Source organism: Meriones unguiculatus, chromosome 15, assembly GCF_030254825.1.
Source record: "Meriones unguiculatus strain TT.TT164.6M chromosome 15, Bangor_MerUng_6.1, whole genome shotgun sequence".
Taxonomy (NCBI): Eukaryota; Metazoa; Chordata; class Mammalia; order Rodentia; family Muridae; genus Meriones; species Meriones unguiculatus.
The window spans coordinates 23972967-23993878 of record NC_083362.1 but is presented as its reverse complement, the minus strand read 5'-3'; the positions used below and the strand labels follow the sequence as shown (position 1 = coordinate 23993878).

The window sequence follows — 20912 nt, the reverse complement described above, 5'->3', positions numbered from 1 at the left end:
CCAGTGTTCACAATCTTTCTGGCCATCTGTTTTGCTCCCAGCTAAGATTTTACTGGATGTGGACCTGAAAATATTATTAATAGAGTATTCATTGACCTTTGTAGATCTTAACCCTAAATACTTAAAACAAACAAAAATCCCTTGGTAACTTTGAAAATAATTCTATTGGCCTCAGCACTAATTAAAGACAAGAGATGCTGATATCTCACCATCATTCTAAATTTAGTAAATCTCAGTACATGGACTTTCATATTTCCCTTTCTACCTTGCCAGCTACTAAGCCCAATGAGAAGCAAAGGAAACCTTTAAAAGAATGCAAAGGGTTCCTATAGGAAAACTGGAAAGAACACAGAAGTATCAAGTACACCTAACACAAGGGACCAGAAGGAAGGGATTTCAGGTGACATGTGAACTCAAGGGTCAGATGTCATATACAAGGTAATTTCTTCAATTTAAGGAGCAATGCTTCTTGTTACAGAGGGCCTGGTGTAAGATTTAAATGAGCAAAACAAAACAAAACAAAACAAAACAAAAAACACAGAAACAAACAAAAAAGAAGCAAAACTTGGTTTTCCAGAAGCATAAATTAAAATGGAGAAAACTTTAAATCGGAACAACTTCTGCTACCTGAGTAGTGTTACTGAAAAGGAAAGTGGGAAAGTTTGGCTCCGGTAGGACCAAAATCAAACTATAACATTCTTAACAACATACTCTTGTAAGGAAAAACCCAAAATTAATAGTGACAAACTACAAGTGAATTTTAACATAAAATTCTCCCTCTCTCCCAACTAATTATCTTTTTTTTAATGCACCTAATTAAAATCTCTTATCTTTCTCTATTCAAGGGAAACTGTTTATGGCTTTCGACAGTGGCAGCAGCCTTGGTGGATTGCTTATCTTGTTGTTGTTATACTTTCATGGGCTGTATTTTTACCATTGTTCTGTTTTCCATCTAGTTTACCTGGTGAGTATAAAAAACATATTAATTAATTAATTAGAGTAAATTTTACCCACAGCTCCCATTCTCAAAGCATAGATGAACTATGTTCCCTTATGAATATGCTTTTCCTACAGGTATTGCCCTGTGACAAAGAAATAGTGTCATAGTGTTGTTACCCAATCAAGCTATATCACATCCAAATACTATATTTATGTACTACATTTTTGCTCATATATATGTGTAGTTTATTATTTCTTAATAATCCCCTTTTATTTAACATGCATAGATCTTTTAAAAATTGAACTATACTCAAATGTATTTACCTGTGTGTTGTTCAGATTCTTTAGAGTAACAGAACTTACAGAACAACTCTCTCATTCTCTACACATACATGTACATATATACATACATATATATGTATATATGATATTTATTAGAATGGCTTATAAGCTCTGGCCCAGCTAATCCAATAATGTCTGTCTATGAACAACAGGAGGTAAGTATTTTTTCAGTCTGTGAGGCTCAGTGTCTCAGCTGGTCTTCAATATGTGCTAGAATCCCAAAGTATTAGGCTCTGATGCCAGGGATAAGATGGACTTGCTATTGATGAGGATAAGAGCAAGTAGGAAAAGAGCAAGGGGTCTAGGGAGAAGTCTTAGCACTCAGTCCTTAAAGAAATGCAAATGGATTCTTTGTCAAAAATCAAGTGCCTGTAGGTTTGTGGGTTTATTTCTGGGTCTCAATTCCATTTCAGTGTTCATCTGTCTGTTTCTACACCAATACCATGCAGCTTTTATTACTATTGCTCTGTAGTACAGCTTGAAATCAGAGATGGTGATACTTCCAGAAGTTCTTTCATTGTAAAAGATTGTTTTAGATATCCTGTTTTGTTTTGTTTTGTTTTTTCCATATGAAGTTGAGAATTGTTCTTTCAAGGTCTGTAAAAATGTACGTTAGAAGAACCTGGAGGGTCAGGAGCTCCACAAGACAAACAACATGGCAAAGTAATCTAGGTCTGAAACACCAACAGAGGAGAATACAAGGATTGGACCCAGGCCCTCTACACAGATATAGCCAGTGGACAACTTGGTCTTATGGGGTTCCCTAGTAAGTGAAGGCTGTCTCTGGCATGGACACTGTTGACTGCTTTCCAATCAGTTCTCCCTGGCAGGGCTGCCTTGTCAGGCCAAAGGGGAAGAGAATGTGCTCAGTCCTGCTGTGACTTCATGTGCCTGGGTGGGGGTGTGAGTGAGAGGTGCTCCCCTTTTCTGAGGAGTAGGGAAGGGATGATAGGGAGAAGAAGGAGTTAAGGTGGGGCCAGGAAGGGAGGAAGGAGGAAACTATGATGGGAGTGAGCTGTTAAGTTGTTAGCATTGGATCTCTCCAATTTCTTTTTATTATTATTATTACTCGTATTATTATTACAATTTATTCAATTTGTATCCCATCTGTGGCCCACTCCCTCATCTTCTCTCAACCCGACCCTCCGTCCCTCTTCTCTGCCTATGCCCCTCCCCTAGTCCACTGATAGGGGCGGTCCTCCTTCCCTTCTATCTGAGCCTAGCCTCCTATCTGGTCTCATCAGGACTGGTTGTGTGTCTTCTTCTGTGGCCTGGCAAGGCTGCATGAAGGCACTTACTGCTATGAAGTTTCCTCTTAGCATTATTTTCATTGTGTCCCATAAGTTTGGGTATGTTGTGCCTTCATTTCCCTTAAGTTTAGTAAGTCTTTAATTTTCTTTCTTATTTTATTCCTGACACGGTGGTAATTGAGTAGGGAGTTGTCCAGTTTTCATGAGTGTGTAGGGTTTTTTGTTATTTCTGTTGTTGAAGTACAGCTTTAATCCGTGGTGATATGATATGATACAATAATTTAATTCAGTTTTCTTGTATTGGTTGAGGCTTGCTTTGTGATCAAGTATATGATCAGTTTTGGAAAATGTTCTGTGGAAGGCATATTCTTTTGTGTCTGGGTGAATGTTCTGTCGCTATCTATTAGATCCATTTGATTCATGATATCTGTTTTGTTATTTCTGTTTAGTTTCTGTCATAACAATCTGTCAATTGATGAGAGTGGGCGTTGAAGTCTCCCACTATTAATGTGTGCAGCTCAAAGTGTGACTTAAGCTTAATAATGTTTCTTTTACACATGTGGGTATGCTATTATTTGGAGTCTAAATGTTAAGAATTGACATGTCCTCTTGGTGGATTTTTTCTTTGAAAGAATGGCATGTCCTTCCCCATCTCTTTTGATTAATTTTGGTTGAAATTTTATTTTACTAGATATTACAATGTCTACTTTAGCTTCTTTAATAGGATAAAGGAGACATCCTATGCACAATGGAATTTTATTCTTCTATAAAGAAAAATAAATCCATGAAAAAACTAGAAATTCTTATGTTAAGTGAACCCAGTAAGACTCGGAAATTCAAATGCCAAATGTTATTTTTTTCCTCCATAAGCGAGGTATGAATTTAAAAATATGTATGTATGTACACATGTTGCTGTGTCTGAAAATGTGTGTGCATGGGGTTGGTTATTGGTGTGACAGACCTAGAAAGGTGTTCATTTGAGGGTCAGAAGAGAGCTTAATGGAAGTTGGTTATACATTAATGAAATGCACATAATGTGAAGCAGAACTTGAGACTCACAAGGGAGAGGAATATGTGGAAGTGGGGGAGGATGATAACATATAGGAGAGAAAAAGGTAAAAGGAACAAATAAGAGCATAGTGTGATGATATATATGCATGAAAATACAGTTATGAAATCAGTTTCATTGCTGAAATGTTTAAAATGTGTTTAACAATTTTTGCAATTACAGAAATGCTAATTGAAACTCTTTTGAGATTCCATCTCTACCCATATCCAGAATAGCTGTCATCAGGGACATCTCAACTAGACACTGTTCAAGAAAAGTGAAATCTACATTACTCTAAAATTGCACTATTTACAACATCCATGATATAAAACCAGCTTAGAAACCACCAACAGATTACTGGATGAAGAAAATGTGTTGCCCAGCACAATTCATTCAGATGTAAAGACTAATTATAACACTTGAAGGAAAAAAGCTGACATGTCATGTACATGTAAGAAATTAAGGAAGAAAAGGAGCTATGTGAGAAGAAAAGATAAAGGGGCTGAGGGAGGGTAGTGAGTAAATGTAAGTCAAGAAAAGATGTAACGATGTGTGTATAAGAATAAGGTAGCCATCTACAGACTTAAAGAAGCTAAACACTAAGGAGGACCCTAGGGAGGATGCTTAAATCTCATTCAGAATGGCAAACAGGATAGACACCAGAACTGATGGAAGAGAGGAAACAGGATGGGAACCTACTATAGAGAGTCCTCTGAAAGGCTCCACCCAACATGGAATCAAAGCAGATGCTGAGAGTCACAGCCAAACTTTGGGCAGAAAACAGGGAGTTTTATGGAAGAGGTGGGTGGTGTTAGAGGGACATGAAGGGGACAGGAGCCCCACAAGGAGACCAATAAAGCTAAAGGATCTGAGCCCAGGAAGTCCTGCAAACACTGATGCACCAATGGAGGACCATGCATGGAAAGGATATAGACGCCCTGCTCAGATGTGGCTATTGGGAGCTCAGTCTCCATGTGGATCTCTGAGGGAGAGGAGCAGGAGCTGCCTATATCATTAACTTGGTTGCCTGCTCTTTGATCACCCACTCCCTGGTGATGCAGCTTTGCCAGCCACAGAGGAAGATGATCTAGGCAGTCCTGATGAGACTTGATAACTATGGGCAGATGGCAGAGGAGGAGAACTCCCCTTTTTAGTGGACTAGGAGAAGGGGAGAAGGGAGAAGAGGGAGGAAGGTTGGGACCAGGAGTAGCTGAAGGAAGGGGCTCCAATCAGCATACATAATGAATAAATTGTGAAAAAATAAAATAATTAATAAAAATAAATTTTAAAAAGGAATGAAAATATTATAATTATATTTATTAGTATTACACTGCCACATTATTATTCTTCATATTGTTTATAATTATTTATTATTATTACTTATTATTATTTTAAAAGTTCTCACTTGTTAATACTGTTTATTACCTCAAAATACATTGTGAAACATAAAAGTGTTTTTTGGGGACGGATTATTTTAGGGCTATGTCATCAAATATTATTTATTGCGCATGCTATTGAATTCAACATTAAATTAAGAATTAATTCAGCCATAGGTACCACAATTCAGCAGTTAAGAGACATACAGAGTGGTGGACTTGAGAACTGGGCAGTGTAGACATGAGAAATTTTCATTATCAAAAAATTGTGCAAAGCACTACTGTAGAAGAATTTGCATTCTAAAATACACAATGGTTTTAGTGTGTTTAAAACAACTCGTTTATCTTTCCATGACAAGTAGGGATTATTATATGTATGATGTATATTTTAATGTATGATGTATACTTTCTTACTGACCAGAAGCTAGCAAAAGTTCATTTTTCTTGTGATCTACAGGTGCACAAGTGCTAAGACTTGAGAAAGAAAATGAACCTCCTACCTTTGACCAGAGGCTTAAAGATAAGGAAATTGGAACTAATTTGAAGGATATACATAATACTATTCAGGTAAAACAAGATATTTTTTTGTTAACAAGCAATTAAATTGGCCTGTTTAATTTCTTATAAAATTAAGAAAATGACAGAGTGTTTAATTTAAATTTGGGTAGAAGTCTGAGAGTCTCTTAGTTAAATTATGCATATTCCTTGTAATGGAAAGTAAGAGACTTTTTTTTGTTTTTTTTTATTAATTTTTATTTTTTATGTTAATCACAGGTTATTTACTTTGTATCCCAGCCATAGCCCCCTCCCTCATTCCCTCCCAATCCCACCCTCCCTCCCTCATCTCCTCCCTGCCCTTTTCCAAGTCCACTGCTAAGGGATGTCCTCCTCCCATTCCATCTGACCCTAGCTTATCAGGTATCTTCAGGACTGGCTGCACTGTCCTCCTCTGTGGCCTAGCAAGGTTGCTCCTCCCTCAAGATGGGGGTGGGGGAGGTAAAGGAGCCAGTCATTGAGTTCATGTCAGAAATATTTCCTGTTCCTCTTGATAGGGAAACTCACTTGGATACTGAGCTACCATGGGCTACATCTGAGCAGGGGTTCTAGGTTATATACATACATGGTCCTTGTTTGTAGAAACAGTCTCACAAAAGATCCATGTGCCCTGATATATTTTGTCTTTGTGGAGCTCCTGTCCTCTCCCAGTCATATTAACTCCCTCTTTTATTGTATGACTCCCTGCACTCTCCAGAAAATTTGGTTATGAGTCTCCATATCTGCTTTGATACACTGCTAGGTAGAGTCTTTCAGAGGCCCTCTGCAGTAGGCTCCTGTCCTGTTACTTGTTTTCTCCTACTTCCCATGTTTATCCCATCTGTCTTTCTAAGTGAAGATTGATCATCTTACTCTGGGTCCCATTTCTTGTTTATCTTCTTTAGGTGCATATATGTTCATATGTTTATCTTATATTATAGGGCTATATAAGTGAGTACATATCATGTATGTATTCATGTTCCTGGGATACCTCACTCAGGATGATCTTTTCTAGATCACACCATTTGCCTGCAAATTTCATGATTTCCTTATTTTAATTGCTGAGTAGTATTCTATTGTGTAAAAGTACCATGATTTCTGTATCCATTTCTCAACTGAAAGACATCTGGGTTGTTTCCAGGTTCTGGCTATTACAAATAAAGCTGCTGCAAACATGGTTGAGCAAATGTCCTTGCTGTGTACTTGAGCTTCTTTTGGATATATGCCTGGGAGTGGTAGAGCTAGATATTGAGGAAGCACTGTCCTTAATTGTCTGAGAAAGCGCCAAATTTATTTCCAACTGGTTGTACAAGTTTAAATTCCCACCAACAATGGAGTAGGGTTCCCAAATTCTCCACAACCTTTCCAGCATGTGTTGTCACTTGAGTTTTGAAACTTTTCCATTTTGATGGGTGGAAGGTGAAAACTCAGGGTCGTTTTGATTTGCATCTCTCTGATGACTAAAAACATTGAGCATCTCTTTAGGTGTTTCTCTGTCATTCTCTATTCCTCTACAGAGAGTTCTCTGTTTAGCTTCGTACCCCATTTTAAATTGGATTGCTTGATTTATTTATTTTTTAACTGCTGTAGTTCTTTATAGATTCTCGATATCAGCCCTCTGTCAGATATAGGGTTGGTGAAAATCCTTTCCCAGTCTGTAGGCTGTCATTTTGTTCTGATGACAATGTCTTTTGCTTTACAGAAGCTTTTCAGTTTCATGAGGTCAATTTATTGATTGTTGCTCTTAGAGCCCGTGCTGTTGGTGTTCTGTTCAGGAAGTTGTCTCCTGTGTCAATGAGGTCTAGGCTCTTCCCCACTTTTCTCTTCTAACCAATTTAGTGTATCTTGTTTTATGTTGAGGTCTTTAATCTACTTGGACTTTAGTTTTGTGCAGGATGATAAATATGGATCTATTTTCATTTTTCTGCAAGTAGACATCCAGTTGGACCAGCACCATTTGTTGAAGATGCTGTCTTTTATCCATTGAATGGTTTTGGCTTCTTTGTCAAAAATCAAGTATTCATAGGTTTTTGGATTTATTTCTGGGTCTTTTATTCGGTTCCATTGATTGAACTTTCTGCTTCTATGGCAATACCATGACGTTTTTATTACTATTGCTCTGTAGTACAGCTTGGGATCAGAGATGGAGATACCTCCAGATGATTTGTTGTTGTACAGGATTGTTTTGGAAATTCTGGGTTTTTTTGTTTCTCCATATGAAGTTCAGAATTTTTCTTTCAAGGTCTGCAAGAATTGTATTGGTATTTTGATGGGAATTGCATTGAATCTGTAGTCTGCTTTTGGCAGGATGGCCATTTTTACTACGTTAATCCTACCAATCCATGGGCACGAGAGATCTTTCCAACTTCTGATATCTTCTTCAATTTATTTCTTCAGAGACTTGAAGTTTTTCTCAAACAGGTCTTTCACTTGCTTGGTTAAAGTCACTCCAGGATACTTTATGTTATTAGTGGCTATTGTGAAGGGTGTCATTTCCCTGATTTCTTTCTCAGCCCCTTTTTCTTGGGTAGACAGGAGGGATTCTGATTTTTTTAAAATTAATTTTGTATCCAGCCATTTTCTGAAGGTGTTTATCAGCTGAAGGTGTTCTCTGGTTGAATTTTTGGGTCACTCATGTATACTGTCATATCATCTGCAAATAGTGAAACATTGAACTCTTCCTTTCTGATATATATCCCCTTGATCTCCTTTACTTGTCTTATTGCTCTAGCTAAGACTTCAAGTGCTATGTGGAATAGATATGGAGACAATGGGCAGCCTTGCCTTGTCCCTGATTCCAGTGGGATTGATTTAAGTTTCTCTCTATAGATTTTGATGTTGGCTATAGGCTTGCTGTATATTGCCTTTACTATGTTTAAGTATGTGTCTTGTATTCCTGATCTCTCCAAGACTTTAAACATGAATGGATATTGGACTTTGTCAAATGCTTTTTTGGCATCTAAGGAAATGATCATGTTTGTTTATATGGTGGATTACATTGATGGATTTCCGTATATTGAACCATCCTTGGATGCCTGGGATGAAGCCTAGTTGGTCATGGTGAATAATATCTTTTATGTGTTCTTGGATTTGGTTTGCAAGTATTTTATTGAATATTTTTGTATCAATGTTCATGAAAGAGATAGGTCAGAAGTTCTCTTTTTTTGTTGGGTCTTTTTGTGTTTTAGTTATCAAGGTGATTGTAGCTTCACAGAATGAGTTTGGTAAATTTCCTTCTGTTTCTGTTTTGTGGAATAGTTTGAAGAGAATTGGAGTTAGCACTTCATTGAAAGTCTGGCAGAATTCTTCACTGAATCCATCTGGCTCAGGACTTTTTTTTAGAAGGGAGACTGTTGATGACTGTGTCAATTTTCTTCGGAGATACAGGGCTATTCAATCTTTCTACCTGATCTTGACTTAATTTTCGTAGATGGACTCTATCAAGAAAATTGTCCATTTCTTTTAGATTTTCAAATTTTGTGGCACATAGACTTTTGTAGTACAACCTAATGATTGTTTGGATTTCCTCAGTGTATGTAGTTATGTCCCCATTTTCATTTCTGATTTTGCTGATTTGGATGGTTTCTCTCTGACTTTAAGTTTCTCTCTATAGATTTTGATGTTGGCTATAGGGTTGCTGTATATTGCCTTTACTATGTTTAAGTATGTGTCTTGTATTAGTTTGGGTAAGGGTTTGTCTATCTTGTTAATTTTCTTAAAGAATCAGCTCTTGGTTTCATTGATTCTTTGAATAGTTTTATATGTTTCTAATTGATTGATTTCAGCCCTAATTTTGATTATTTCCAGCCATCTGTTCCTCTTCCGTGTATTTGCTTCTTTTTTTCCTAAGGCTTTCAGTTGGGCCATTAAGTTGCTTGTATGAGATGTTACAAATTTCTTCTTGTAGGCACTTAGTGCTATGAATTTTCCTGTGAGCACTGTTTTCATTGTGTCCCCTAAATTTAGGTATGGTGTATCTTCATTTTCATTGAATTCTAGGAAGTCTTCAATTTCTTTCTTTATTTCTTCCTTAACCTAGCTGTCATTGAGCAGCAATTTGTTCAGTTTCCATGTGTTCGTAGGCTTTATGTTATTTCTATTGTTGTTGAAGTCCAGCTTTAGACCATGGTGGACAGATAGAATACAGGGGATTATTTCAATCTTCTTGTATCTGTTGAGGCTTGCTTTGTGACCAACTATTTGGTCTATTTTGGAGAAGGTTCCATGAGGTGCTGGAAAGGAGGTATACTCTTTTTAGTTTGGGTGAAAAGTTCTGTAGACATCTATTAGGTCTTTTTGAATTAGGGCCTCTGTAACTGCCTTTATTTCCCTATTTGGCTTATGTCTAGATGATCTGTCCCTTGGTGAGAGCGGTGTGTTAAAGTCTCTCACTATTAAGGTGTTGGGATTGATGTGTGATTTAAGCTTTAATAATGTTTCCTTTACGAATGTAGGTGCTCTTGTTTTGGGGGCATAGATGTTCAGAATTGTGATATCCTGTTGGCGGATTTTTCCTTTGATGAGGATGTAGTGCCCCTCCTCATCTTTTTTGATTAATTTTGGTTGAAAGTCTATTTTATTAGATATTAGGATTGCTAACCCAGCTTGTTTTCTGGGTCCATTTGCTTGAAAAACATTTTTCCATCCCTTTACTCTGAGACAGTGTTTATCTGTGTTGCAAAGGTGTGTTTTTTGGATGCAGCAGAATGTTGAATCCTGTTTCTGCACCCATTCTGTTAGTCTGTGTCTTTTTATTGGAGAGTTGAGTCTATTGATGTTGATAGATAATAGTGACCAATGAATGCCGGTTCCTTTTATTGTGCAGTTGGTGGTCTCACTGTGATTCATTGCTTGTTTTCTTTTAATTTTTATTGGGACATTATTTGTATCCTATGTTTTCTTGGGTATAGTTGTCTTCATTGGATTGGAGTTTTCCTTCTAGTATCTTCTGTAGGGCTGGGTTGCTGTTTAGAAATTGCTTAAATTTGACTAACTCCATGTTTTCCTCCACTTTTGAAAGTCATTTAAGGTTCTTAAATTATTTTTTTTTCCTTTTTTTTTAAATTTTTCATCAATTACACTTTATTCATTCTGCATCCCCCATAAGCCCCTCCCTCCCCTCCCAATCCTACCCTCCCTCCTCCCTCTGCATGCATGCCACTCCCCAAGTCCACTGATAGGGGAGGTTCTCCTCTCCTTTCTGATATTAGTCCATCAGTTCACATCAAAAGTGGCTGCATTGTCCTCTACTATGGCCTGGTAAGGCTGCTCCCCCTCAGGAGGAGGTGACTAAAGAGCAGGCCAGTCAGTTCATGTCAGAGGCAGTCCCTCTTCACATTACTATGTAACCCAATTGGACTCTGAACTACCCTGGGCTACATCTGTGCAGGGGTTCTGCGTTATCTCTATGAATAGTCCTTGGTTGGAGTATGAGTCTCTGGCAAGTTCCCTGTGTTCAAATTTTCTTGTTCTGTTGCTCTCCTTGTGGAGACCCTGTCCTCTCCAGCTCTTACTATTTCCCAGTTCTTACATAAAATTCCATTCACTCTGCCCAACAGTTGTCCATCAGGCTCAGCATCTGCTTTGATAGTCTGTAGGGCAGAGGCTTTCAGAGGCCCTCTGTGGTAGGTTCCTAGATTGTTTCCTGTTTTCTTCTTCTTCTGATGTCCATCCTCTTTGCCTTTCCAGATGGGGATTGGACGTTTTAGTTAGGGTCCTCTCTATTGCTTAGTTTCTTTAGATGCACAGGTTTTAGTGGGTTTGTCCTATGTTGTATGTCTATATGAGTGAGTATATACCATGTGTGTCTTTTTGCTTCTGGGACAACTCACTCAGGATGATCCTTTCCAGATCCCACCATTTACCTGCAAATTTCATGATTTCCTTATTTTTCATTGCTGAGTAATATTCCATTGTGTAGATGTACCACATTTTCTGCATCCATTCTTCAGTTGAGGGGCATCTGGGTTGTTTCCAGCTTCTGGCTATTACAAATAAAGCTGCTACAAACATGGTTGAGCAAATTTCCTTTTTGTATGCTTGAGCCTCTTTTGGATATATGCCTAGGAGTGGTATGGCTGGATCTTGGGGAAGCAGTATTCCTAGTTGTCTGAGAAAATGCCAGATTGATTTCCAGAGTGGTTGTATCAGTTTACATTCCCACCAGCAGTGGAGAAGGGTTCCTCTTTCTCCACAACCTCTCCAACATGTGTTGTCACTTGAGCTTTTGATCTCCTTAGATGTACAAAAAGGAATTAATGCTCAACTAAAAGGAGGTTTGATGGTGTTCAATCAGAGGATTGACCTCGTGCAGGAGCAAATTGATACCCTATGGCAAATCGCTCAACTGGCTGTCAATGAAAGTTTGCTGGACTTTGAGTCACTAGCATACAACATGAGAATTTTCCCTGTGCTGCAAATCTGTCTAAACAATTGTCTAGCTATATTTTAGGTAATTGGACTGGAGAATTTGATACTACGATGGAGCAGCTGAGGGTGGCCATTGGTAAATTCTACCAGAGTGGATGCAGGACTAGCCACAGGATTATCATCAAGGATTGCTGCAGCCATGAATCATCTGAAGGAATGGGCGGGCATGGGAGCGTTAGCAGGCCTTCTGGTGTTGGTCACCTTGGTTTGCCTGTGGTATATATGCAAGATTAGAGTCTCACAAGAGCGTAATGCAGCCATGACCATTCAGGCCTTTACAGCCATTGAAGCAGGACAGTCTCCCCAAGCATGGTTGGCTACCATAAAAAGCTAAAATGTTATGCTCAGGATGCGAGGCTAAGCACTGCACTCAGGGTCAGCCGCTTTGGACCCAGAGAAGAGCATGTCTAATTGCATGCGGGTTGATGCCACAGGTCCCACCTCTGAGAAAAAGGTATCAGACGGGTCTGATGCTCTTTGGGTGGATGACACCTAAATGAACATCGGTACAAAGTCCCAATTTATTTCTAATATCAGAGATCAGACCTCTACTCTTCCCTGATGCGTCTAAAACAAAAAGGGGGAACTGTAGAGAGCTGCGTAATGCCGCGCCTGGAAGATGGAGCTGGTTTCTGCCTTCCACCTTCCCGATGGTGAGTGCTCTCTGTCACAAACAACTCCACATTTGGCTAAGGCTGAGGATCTGGCTTGCTTCCATGTATGTGGACCTATCTGCATTTCCCACGTGGCATGCTGAGGTTGGCTACCCAGAGGCTATTTAAAGTGGGCTGGCTTTACCCAGGGTCAGATAATTGTTCAAGTTTCCTGAATAAATTGCATTGAAAAAAAAAAAAAGAAATTGCTTAAATTTAATTTTATCATGGAATATTTTCTTTTCTGCATCTATGTTGCTTGAAAGCTTTGCTGGGTATAGTAGTCTGGGTTGACACTGTGGTCCCTTAAAGTCTGCATGACATCTGACCAGGCCCTTCTGGCTTTCATAGTTTCTGATGAGAAGTCCCAGTTTGATTCTGATAGGTCTACCTTTATATGTTACTTGGCCTTTTCCCCTTACTACTTTTAATATATTTTCTTTGTGTATATTTAATGTTTTGACAATGATATGATGTGAGGATTTTCTTTTCTGGTCTAGTCTGTTTGTTGTTCTATAGGCCTGTTGTATGTTTATGTACATCTCTTTTTTTTTAATTTGGGAAAATTTTCTTCTGTGAATTTCTTGAAGATATTTTCTGGACCTTGGAGACTGGAGTCTTCTTTTTCATCAATTCCTATTATTCATAGATTTCACCTTTTCACCGTGTCTTTGATTTCTTGGATGTTTTGTGTTTGGGACTTTTCTGGTTTTGTTTTTTCTTTGAGAAAAGTAGCAATTTCTGCAAGTGTAATTTCAGCTCCAGAGATTCTCTTTTCCATTTCTTTTATTCTGTTGGTGATGCTTACTTTTGTGGTTCCTGATCTTTTCTTTAAGTTCTCCAGCTCCAGGGTTTTCTCTGTTTATGTTTTCTTTATTGATTCTAATTCTATTTTTATGTCTTGTACCATTTCCTTCATCTGTTTCAATGTGGCTTCCTGTCTCTGTATGATGGCCTCTATTTTTTTTTTTTTTTGTTTCTTCTCTATATGCCACTAATTTTACCTCTACTAGTCCTATTTGCATGGCTATTTCTTTGAGAGATTTGTTTGTTTCCTCTTTATGTGACTCTAATAATTGGATAAGCAATCTTTAAGGTTATTTTCCTGTGTTTTGTTTCTGAAGAATTGGGGTATTCATTGATTTGGGGGTTGCTGGTGAGGCCATGATTTCCTGAATTTTGTTGGGTGTGTTCTTTCGCTTACCTCTAGGCATTTCTTTATCTGTAATCTTCACTGTTCATTCTTGGATTCTGCAGTTCAGATTGATATCATCTTTCTCTGGTGTCAGCAGAATTATTCAGGGAGATTAGAGAAGTCCAATGGTTTCAGCGTGTGCATTGGTGCTTCAACTGTACCTGTGGGAGGTGCAGAGGGACAGATGCAGGCAAGGGTGTATGAGTGCATGTGTGTGGAAGTTTGCCTTGAGGGACAGGGTGTTAGAGAATTTAGAAGCCTTCAGTGTGAGGGAGGGGCACCTTGCACTGAAGTTATCACATGCGCTGGTTTGATTACATGCGCAAATTTCCTGGGTTTGTCAGTGGCCTACAGGTTGCTGGTATTTTCTCTAACTGAGCCCCAGGAATTATTTGCCTAAATTCCTCTGGTGGTGCTACAGAGCCAAGGTCTCCATGTCTCAGGATACCCTCTGTTTCCCACAGTGGATGTGTGGATAGGAGGTTTCTGATGTCTGGCTGCTAGCTTGGAAGCATGGGGCTCTGCTGGCACTAGGGGGCACACTCACCCTCTAGCAGTTCAAATCATAAAGCACAGGGGTTCCTCCTGTTCTCTGAGCCAAATGTGCCCTCAGACAGCTCAGTGATGTTGTAGTCTCTGTACCCAGGAGTCCAGCTGCGGGTGCAGAACTGGGGTGTCTAGTTGCCTGCTAGGAAGTCCTGTGGTGCCAATTCCCTGGCTGGGTGCTTGGTGCACATGGGTGTTTTTGAGGTCTGCTGCACAGCCGGCTGTCCACTACTGAGGGACTAAGCGGCTCCGTGCAGTACAGTCAGACTCTGTGGAGTCAATAGAGCCGGCCACTCTTGGGCATGGGACCCAAGCAGGCTCTTACCATGGACCTGGGGTTCAGCAAGTGGGTTAGGCTGGCCGCCGAGGGTATGGTGCTAGTGTTCCTGCCTCTGCTGTCTCGGTTCTCAGGCAGCAAGATCTGTGTCACTGGTGCTGTAGCTTGGCTACTTCGAGGCGGAGGGAGGCCCAAGGAAGGAAAGTGCCCCTTTCCGTTCACAGAGAAGTCCATGTCTGACCTGAATCAAAGAGTTCTCCACTTCTCTGCTGTCCCCCTTCCTTCAGGAAGCCACAAAGTCAATTTTCCGGCTTCAGCTGTCCCTTCACTCACCAGTTTCAGAGTTATGAATCTTCTGGGACTCAGAAATGATGCCTGCTGATGGCTGTCATCTTGAGGTCAATCTAATTTTTTTATTAATTACACTTTATTCATTTTGTATCTCCTCTGTAGCACCCTACCCCTCCCCTCCTAATCCTTCCCTTTCTCCCCCTTCTCCACATATGCCCCTCCCAAAGTCCACTGATAGGGGAGGTCTTCTTTTCCTTCCTTCTGATCCTATTCTATGAGGTCTCATCAGGACTGGCTGCATTGTCTTCCTCCGTGGCCTGGTAAGGCTGCTCCCGGCTCAGGGGAGGTGATCAAAGGGCAGGTCAATCAGTTCATGTCAGAGGCAGTCCCTGTTCCCATTTCTATGGAACCCATTTGGACACTGAACTGCCATGGGCTACATCTGTGCAGGGGTTCTAAGTTATCTCCATGCATGGTCCTTAGTTAGAGTATCAGTCTCAGAAAAGTCCCCTGTGCTCAATTTTTGCTTTTGTTTCTGTTGCTCTCCTTGTGGAGTTCCCATCCTCTCCAGATCTTACTGTTTCCCTCTTCTTTCATAAGATTCCCTGCACCCTGCCCAAAGGTTGGCCATAAGTCTCAGTATCTGCTTTGATAGTCTGCACAGCAGTTGAGACCTGTTAGGCTAGGGTCAGATGGAAGAGGAGGAGGACCTCCCCTATTAGGGGGAGGGGCAAGGGGAGGAGAAGAGGGAGGGATGGTGGGATTGGGAGGAAATGAGGGCAGGGGCTACAGCTGGGATACAAGGTAAATAAACTGTAATTAATAAAAAAATAAATTTAAAATTTTTGTAAACCCCATATCTAAAATCGTCTTAAAGAATACACAATACGAAAGGTACTTTGTCACAGGAGATGAAGAGTACATGCATACGGGCTTTTATGGTAAACATGTTTGGGATATTAAGGATCTGAAAGTGACATAAATATTTAATCTTTTAGGAACCAATAAATACAGGAAAATTACAGGGTACTAAATTATATAGCATTCACCAGCTGAGTTAGGTAAATGTAAAATATGAGTGTATATTTTACCTCACTGAGAAATATTTTCAGTGAGCTAACAGATCCATAGATAAAAGTTATATTTGCTGTAAAGCAAACCTAAAGTACAAGTCTTTATGGAATGTGTCTTAGGGAACTATATAATTTTGTTTTCTTAATCACATACATTCAGTTTAGACTATAGAAAGAGATAAATGGAATGAGATAAAATAATTTTGATTTGATCTATTCTATTTCAGTTGCTGTTGAAGAACACACTGCTGATGACCCAGATATTCTGCAAAGCCGTGGAGTTTATAACCTCTGAGGAATCTTCATTATTTGTTCCCGTATATTTAGAAAGCCAGTTTATGTTAACACCCTCACTTGCCACTGTGCTTACAGGTAGATATTTCTTCCTATTGTGCTGACTTCAATTCTTTTCACAACGTCCATATTTAAGTGATATATACATATGTGCATGTATATATATATATATTTAAGCAATGTGTCATGTAAGCAGAAGACAGAGGGTGCTGTGTACTTGAGTGCTACATCTTAAAACTATAAAAACAGGAATACATAAAACTTAACAATGCTATTTACACAGCTCTCTATCTTTCTGCCTCCCCATGTACATACCTGCCCATTTTCTTTTCCCTCCCCTTTAGGAAACAACTCTATTCCAGCCACAAAACTCCTTTCTTTCTTCTTGTATGTCTGTACTCAATATTTTTCTAAAATATTCACATTTCCTACCAGTTCTTCTGTCTCTTTCACCAGAAAACATATTTTTTTTTCAGATTCACATCGATTTGAACTTAATACATTGAAATTATGCTGTGGTATTCTTTTTTTTTTTATTTAACTGGCAGAGACATGCTGCTGTTTACATGCATGCAATTGTTTATCCATTATTATATTAATAGACAAAAAATAAATTTAATCTTAATTCTTCTAAACAATGTCATAATGCATAAGCTCACAATATCCCTTTATGCACATTTGTAAAAGTTTTTCTATGTTTTGACACTAAACAGCAACTGCTATTGTTTATATTTTATGATTATTATTACTATTACTTACTATTTATTCATTTTGTATCCCAGTTGTAGCCCCCTCCTTCATCTCCTCCCAATTCCACCCTTCTTCCCTCTTCCTTCCCTATACTTCTCCCCTCGTTCACTGATAGTTGAGGTCCTCCTCCCCTACTGTCTGACCCTAGCCTATCAGGGCCCATCAGTACTGCATGGATCCTTTTCCAGTGTGGGCTGGCTAGGTCGCCCCACCAGGAAGAAGAGATCAATGAACAAGCAACTGAGTTCATGTCAGACTTTCTCTTCTCCCCATACCAGTGAACCTACATGGAGACTGTGCTGTGTGTGGGCTACATCTGGGCAGGGGTATGTCTTCTTTATGCATAGTCTTTGGTTGATGCATCAGTCTTTGCAGTTCCCTCTGATCACAGTCAAACTATTGTATACATTTTCAATCTTAAAATTCTATTGAGATTTTGATTCTTTAAGAGATATTGTGAATGGAAGTATTAAAGGGTTCTAGAATTAATTGAAAAGTGATTAACATAATAGTTCATTTTATGGTACAAAGAGTTAAGCAGGCATGTTATAGCACTTAATGTAACTGGTGAAAGAATAGTAAAATGAGTATTTAATCTTCAAACACAAGGCTGGAAAAATAAAACAGAATGAATATAATGTATGTGAGAGAAACTAAACCAAACACCAAAACCCAAATGTTAGTGCAGAAGCCTTGATCATAAGCAGATTACTGAGTAGATTTGTTTTCATCATCAGGTTTGTCCATGTGTTTATATATTGGTCTCTTCATGTACCTCTGATGCATCAGCCCAAACATAATAGATGTGTTGATGTGTTAATAAGTGCATACTGAACCTTGGCTCCTAAGGATAAAGTTTGGGCCAATTTTGGTATCTACAGCAGTGACATAGATTCATGTAATTTATCCCCAAATAAGACTATCTGTCTGCAGGGTTTTCAGACTTCTGTGTCAGAGCTTTTATTTTTGTCAAGTTAGTATTGCATTTTGTCATTGAGCTGTGATTTTCTGAAGAAATCTCTTAGAAGAAACTTCCTCCATTCTTCAGAGGATTAGGACCATAAAACCACCAAACACAAAGATCTATAGTTCAAGGAAGTCATCTGACTAGTGGAACCTCTAGGTAGAATACTGGTGATACCTTAAGGTAGACTTTTAAAAGAAAATACTCTCCCCCATACCAAGCAGCTAACAGTTGCCAATACCTCCATTGCTAGGGATTAGATTTCTTGCCCAACTCCTATTTTCATGCTAAGATTTGTCTCGCTTGAGTTTGCACAGGTTTTATGTATACTATTGAAACTATTGTGCATACAAATGTGCCTCTGCCTTGGTGTATTAATAAGACACTGTTTCTTTGTGATAACCATTGTCTCTGGCTTCTTATACCCTTTCTGCTTTCTCTTTTACAATGATCCCTGAGCCTTTCAAAGGGGGCTGCAGTATAAATGTTCCCTTCAGAGCTGAGCGTTCTTTACTTTCTCTGGATGTTGGCCATTTTCAACCTTTGTGTTAGTCACCATCTATTGCACATAGAAGATTCTTCAATGATCGTTTTGAGATACACTACTCTATGGTATAATAATAAATCATGAGAACTTAATTTAATAGGCTATCCATCTAACTGAACAATAGTAATAGGCTTCTCCCTAGTACCTATGATGTGTCTAGCCACATTATTTCCTTTCAGTAATTGTACCAAGTATGACTTTTCCTTTCTTATAGAATGAGACAAGTTCGTGGCTTGATCTTCCACTAACATTCATGCTAATACAGAAGAAGTGGGCACATCTTGCCAGTCATTACCATAGTTCTCAAGTTTAACAGTTAGGTATGACTGATAATTACTTTTTTCTTCAGTAGCATGTATAGCACCTTCCACATTATGAAAGATATCCATCAATATTAACTTGATTTCTCTATGTTTTATAATTTAAGTTTGTGATGTCTTCAACAACTACTGTCAAGACTGGAAAGTAACCAAGAAAAATGACAATAATCTGTAATGTTTGGTGGGTAGGGAATATGAAGCCTAATTTTATAACAGTTCTAAAAGATGTAGCCCACTTTTCAGAGGGACAGTTCTCACAGAGTGATATGAAAAGAAGCCAGGAAATATTTGCGAATTCACCCACAGTGAATTATAGCATAGAAAACAAAAACAAAACCAAAACAAACCTAAACCCTAAGCTTTAAGAATTCATATTTTTTATAATGGTCACTTGTTATGCTTGTCCTTTTCCTCAGAGCAAAACATCACTACACTAGACAACATTATTACACTACCGTGTGTGTCAGGGATCAGTGGTAGGCATCTATACTTGAACTGTCTTACTAGCTCTAAAGTGATATTATTCTTGTTAGCTTGATTTAATGTATTGGAAAAGTTTCAACTAATATTGTTTGCTGAGATGAGGTGCTGTAACACAGAGCCAGACAGACTGTGAACTTGAACTGGGTCTGAAGAGGAGGCTGCTCTTTATGTCTTCCTCCTCCAACTTTTAGGTATGCTCTGCCATACCTAGTTTAATTGGTTTTCTTCTACTTCATCAAGCTTTTCATTTCAAAATTTTCTATTATTTTTCACAATGACTTTATTGAGTTGTTTTCCCTCCTTTTTAATTGTCTTCATTAACTCACTCTGTGGTGGTTTGAATAGAAATGGTCTGCACATACTCATGTGTTTGAGTACTTGGCCCTAAGGAGTGACACTATTAGGAGGTAAGGCCTTGTTAGAGTATGTGTGGCCTTCTTGAAGGAGGTGTGTTACTGGGGGCATGCACTGAGGTCTCAGAATCTCAAGCTAGCCCTAGTTTTAGTTTGACTTCCTCTGCCTGCTGACTTAGCTGTAGCACTCTCAGCTCCTGTATTATCACCATGTCTGCCTGCCTGCCAGGATGTTTCCTTTTGTGATGATAATGTAATAATAACCCTCTGAAACTGTAAGCCCACTCCAGCTAAATGTTATTTTTTTTAAAGAAATGGTGTGGTCATGGTGTCTCTTCACAGCACTAGAAATCCTAATGGAGGCACATACTGTTCGTCTGTTATATACTGCTACTTTTCATAATGTTTTTTTCTTATTGAGGTTTCTACATGATTTCACCTAAACAACTCTTTGCTTTTATATGGTGGCCTTCATGATATGTTGAATTCTTCTGCCAGTGTGACTTGGAATAATTAGTTTCTTGCCTAAAGTTGTATCTATTTTCAAAATTACTCTTTAATATAATGTCTTTATGAATTTTTTGTGATGACATTTTGGCAACAGAGCTTACCATGTCAAAATCAGAGTAAATCAATATTTCTGCAAGTCTTCTGGTACTTCTAACAGATGTGTAGGCATTTTAAGTTGTGGTATGCCTACTCAGTGGTGACTCCCACAAGAGTGATAGCACTGTTCGAAATTATGGACCTCTAAAAACATTGTTGATAGTAACTGTTACTGGAAAGAGATTTTTACGTTGGTTGCTGCATTCATGTTGCAAGGTCTATGGAGTGCTTAAAGAAATATTATCATAAAGATTAACAATTAGAATCATAGCTTTTACTGTGTGAAATTTTATCACCAGACTCATCAGTCACATGCAGCTTTGACTACTGTAGAATATTGTTTTCCTCTTTTTTGATACTATGTGTATATTTGCCCTGAAACTAACTTCAACCATGCCTCCCCAACTGTACTGGTGAATAGGTGGGATTGTATGTCTCTCTCATTTCATTAAGTAGAAGTGTCCACTAAGTTCAAACAAGACTGTGTTATGACTGGAACTAAATTAATTCTCCAGAAAATACAGCTGAGGGGAACAAAAGTCCATTAGACACCAGGCTCTAGGGTTGATCCCTATTCTTGTGGGATGGATGGCAGAGAAAGAAAGAAAAATGATTTTTGAAATAACTAAAATAGCTAAGTAA

The 20912-nt window shown here is 38.7% G+C and overlaps 1 protein-coding gene across 1 annotated transcript in view; it reads left to right on the top strand.

The window, feature by feature from the left end:
- Positions 1-20912, top strand: part of LOC110540440 (solute carrier organic anion transporter family member 6C1-like) — a 107830-nt gene that overhangs the window by 21544 nt on the left and 65374 nt on the right. The window contains exons 5-7 of the mRNA XM_060367826.1: positions 846-964; positions 5413-5522; positions 16181-16325. Coding sequence (XP_060223809.1) covers positions 846-964; positions 5413-5522; positions 16181-16325 — 374 coding nt within the window. The remainder of the gene's footprint in view (positions 1-845; positions 965-5412; positions 5523-16180; positions 16326-20912) is intronic.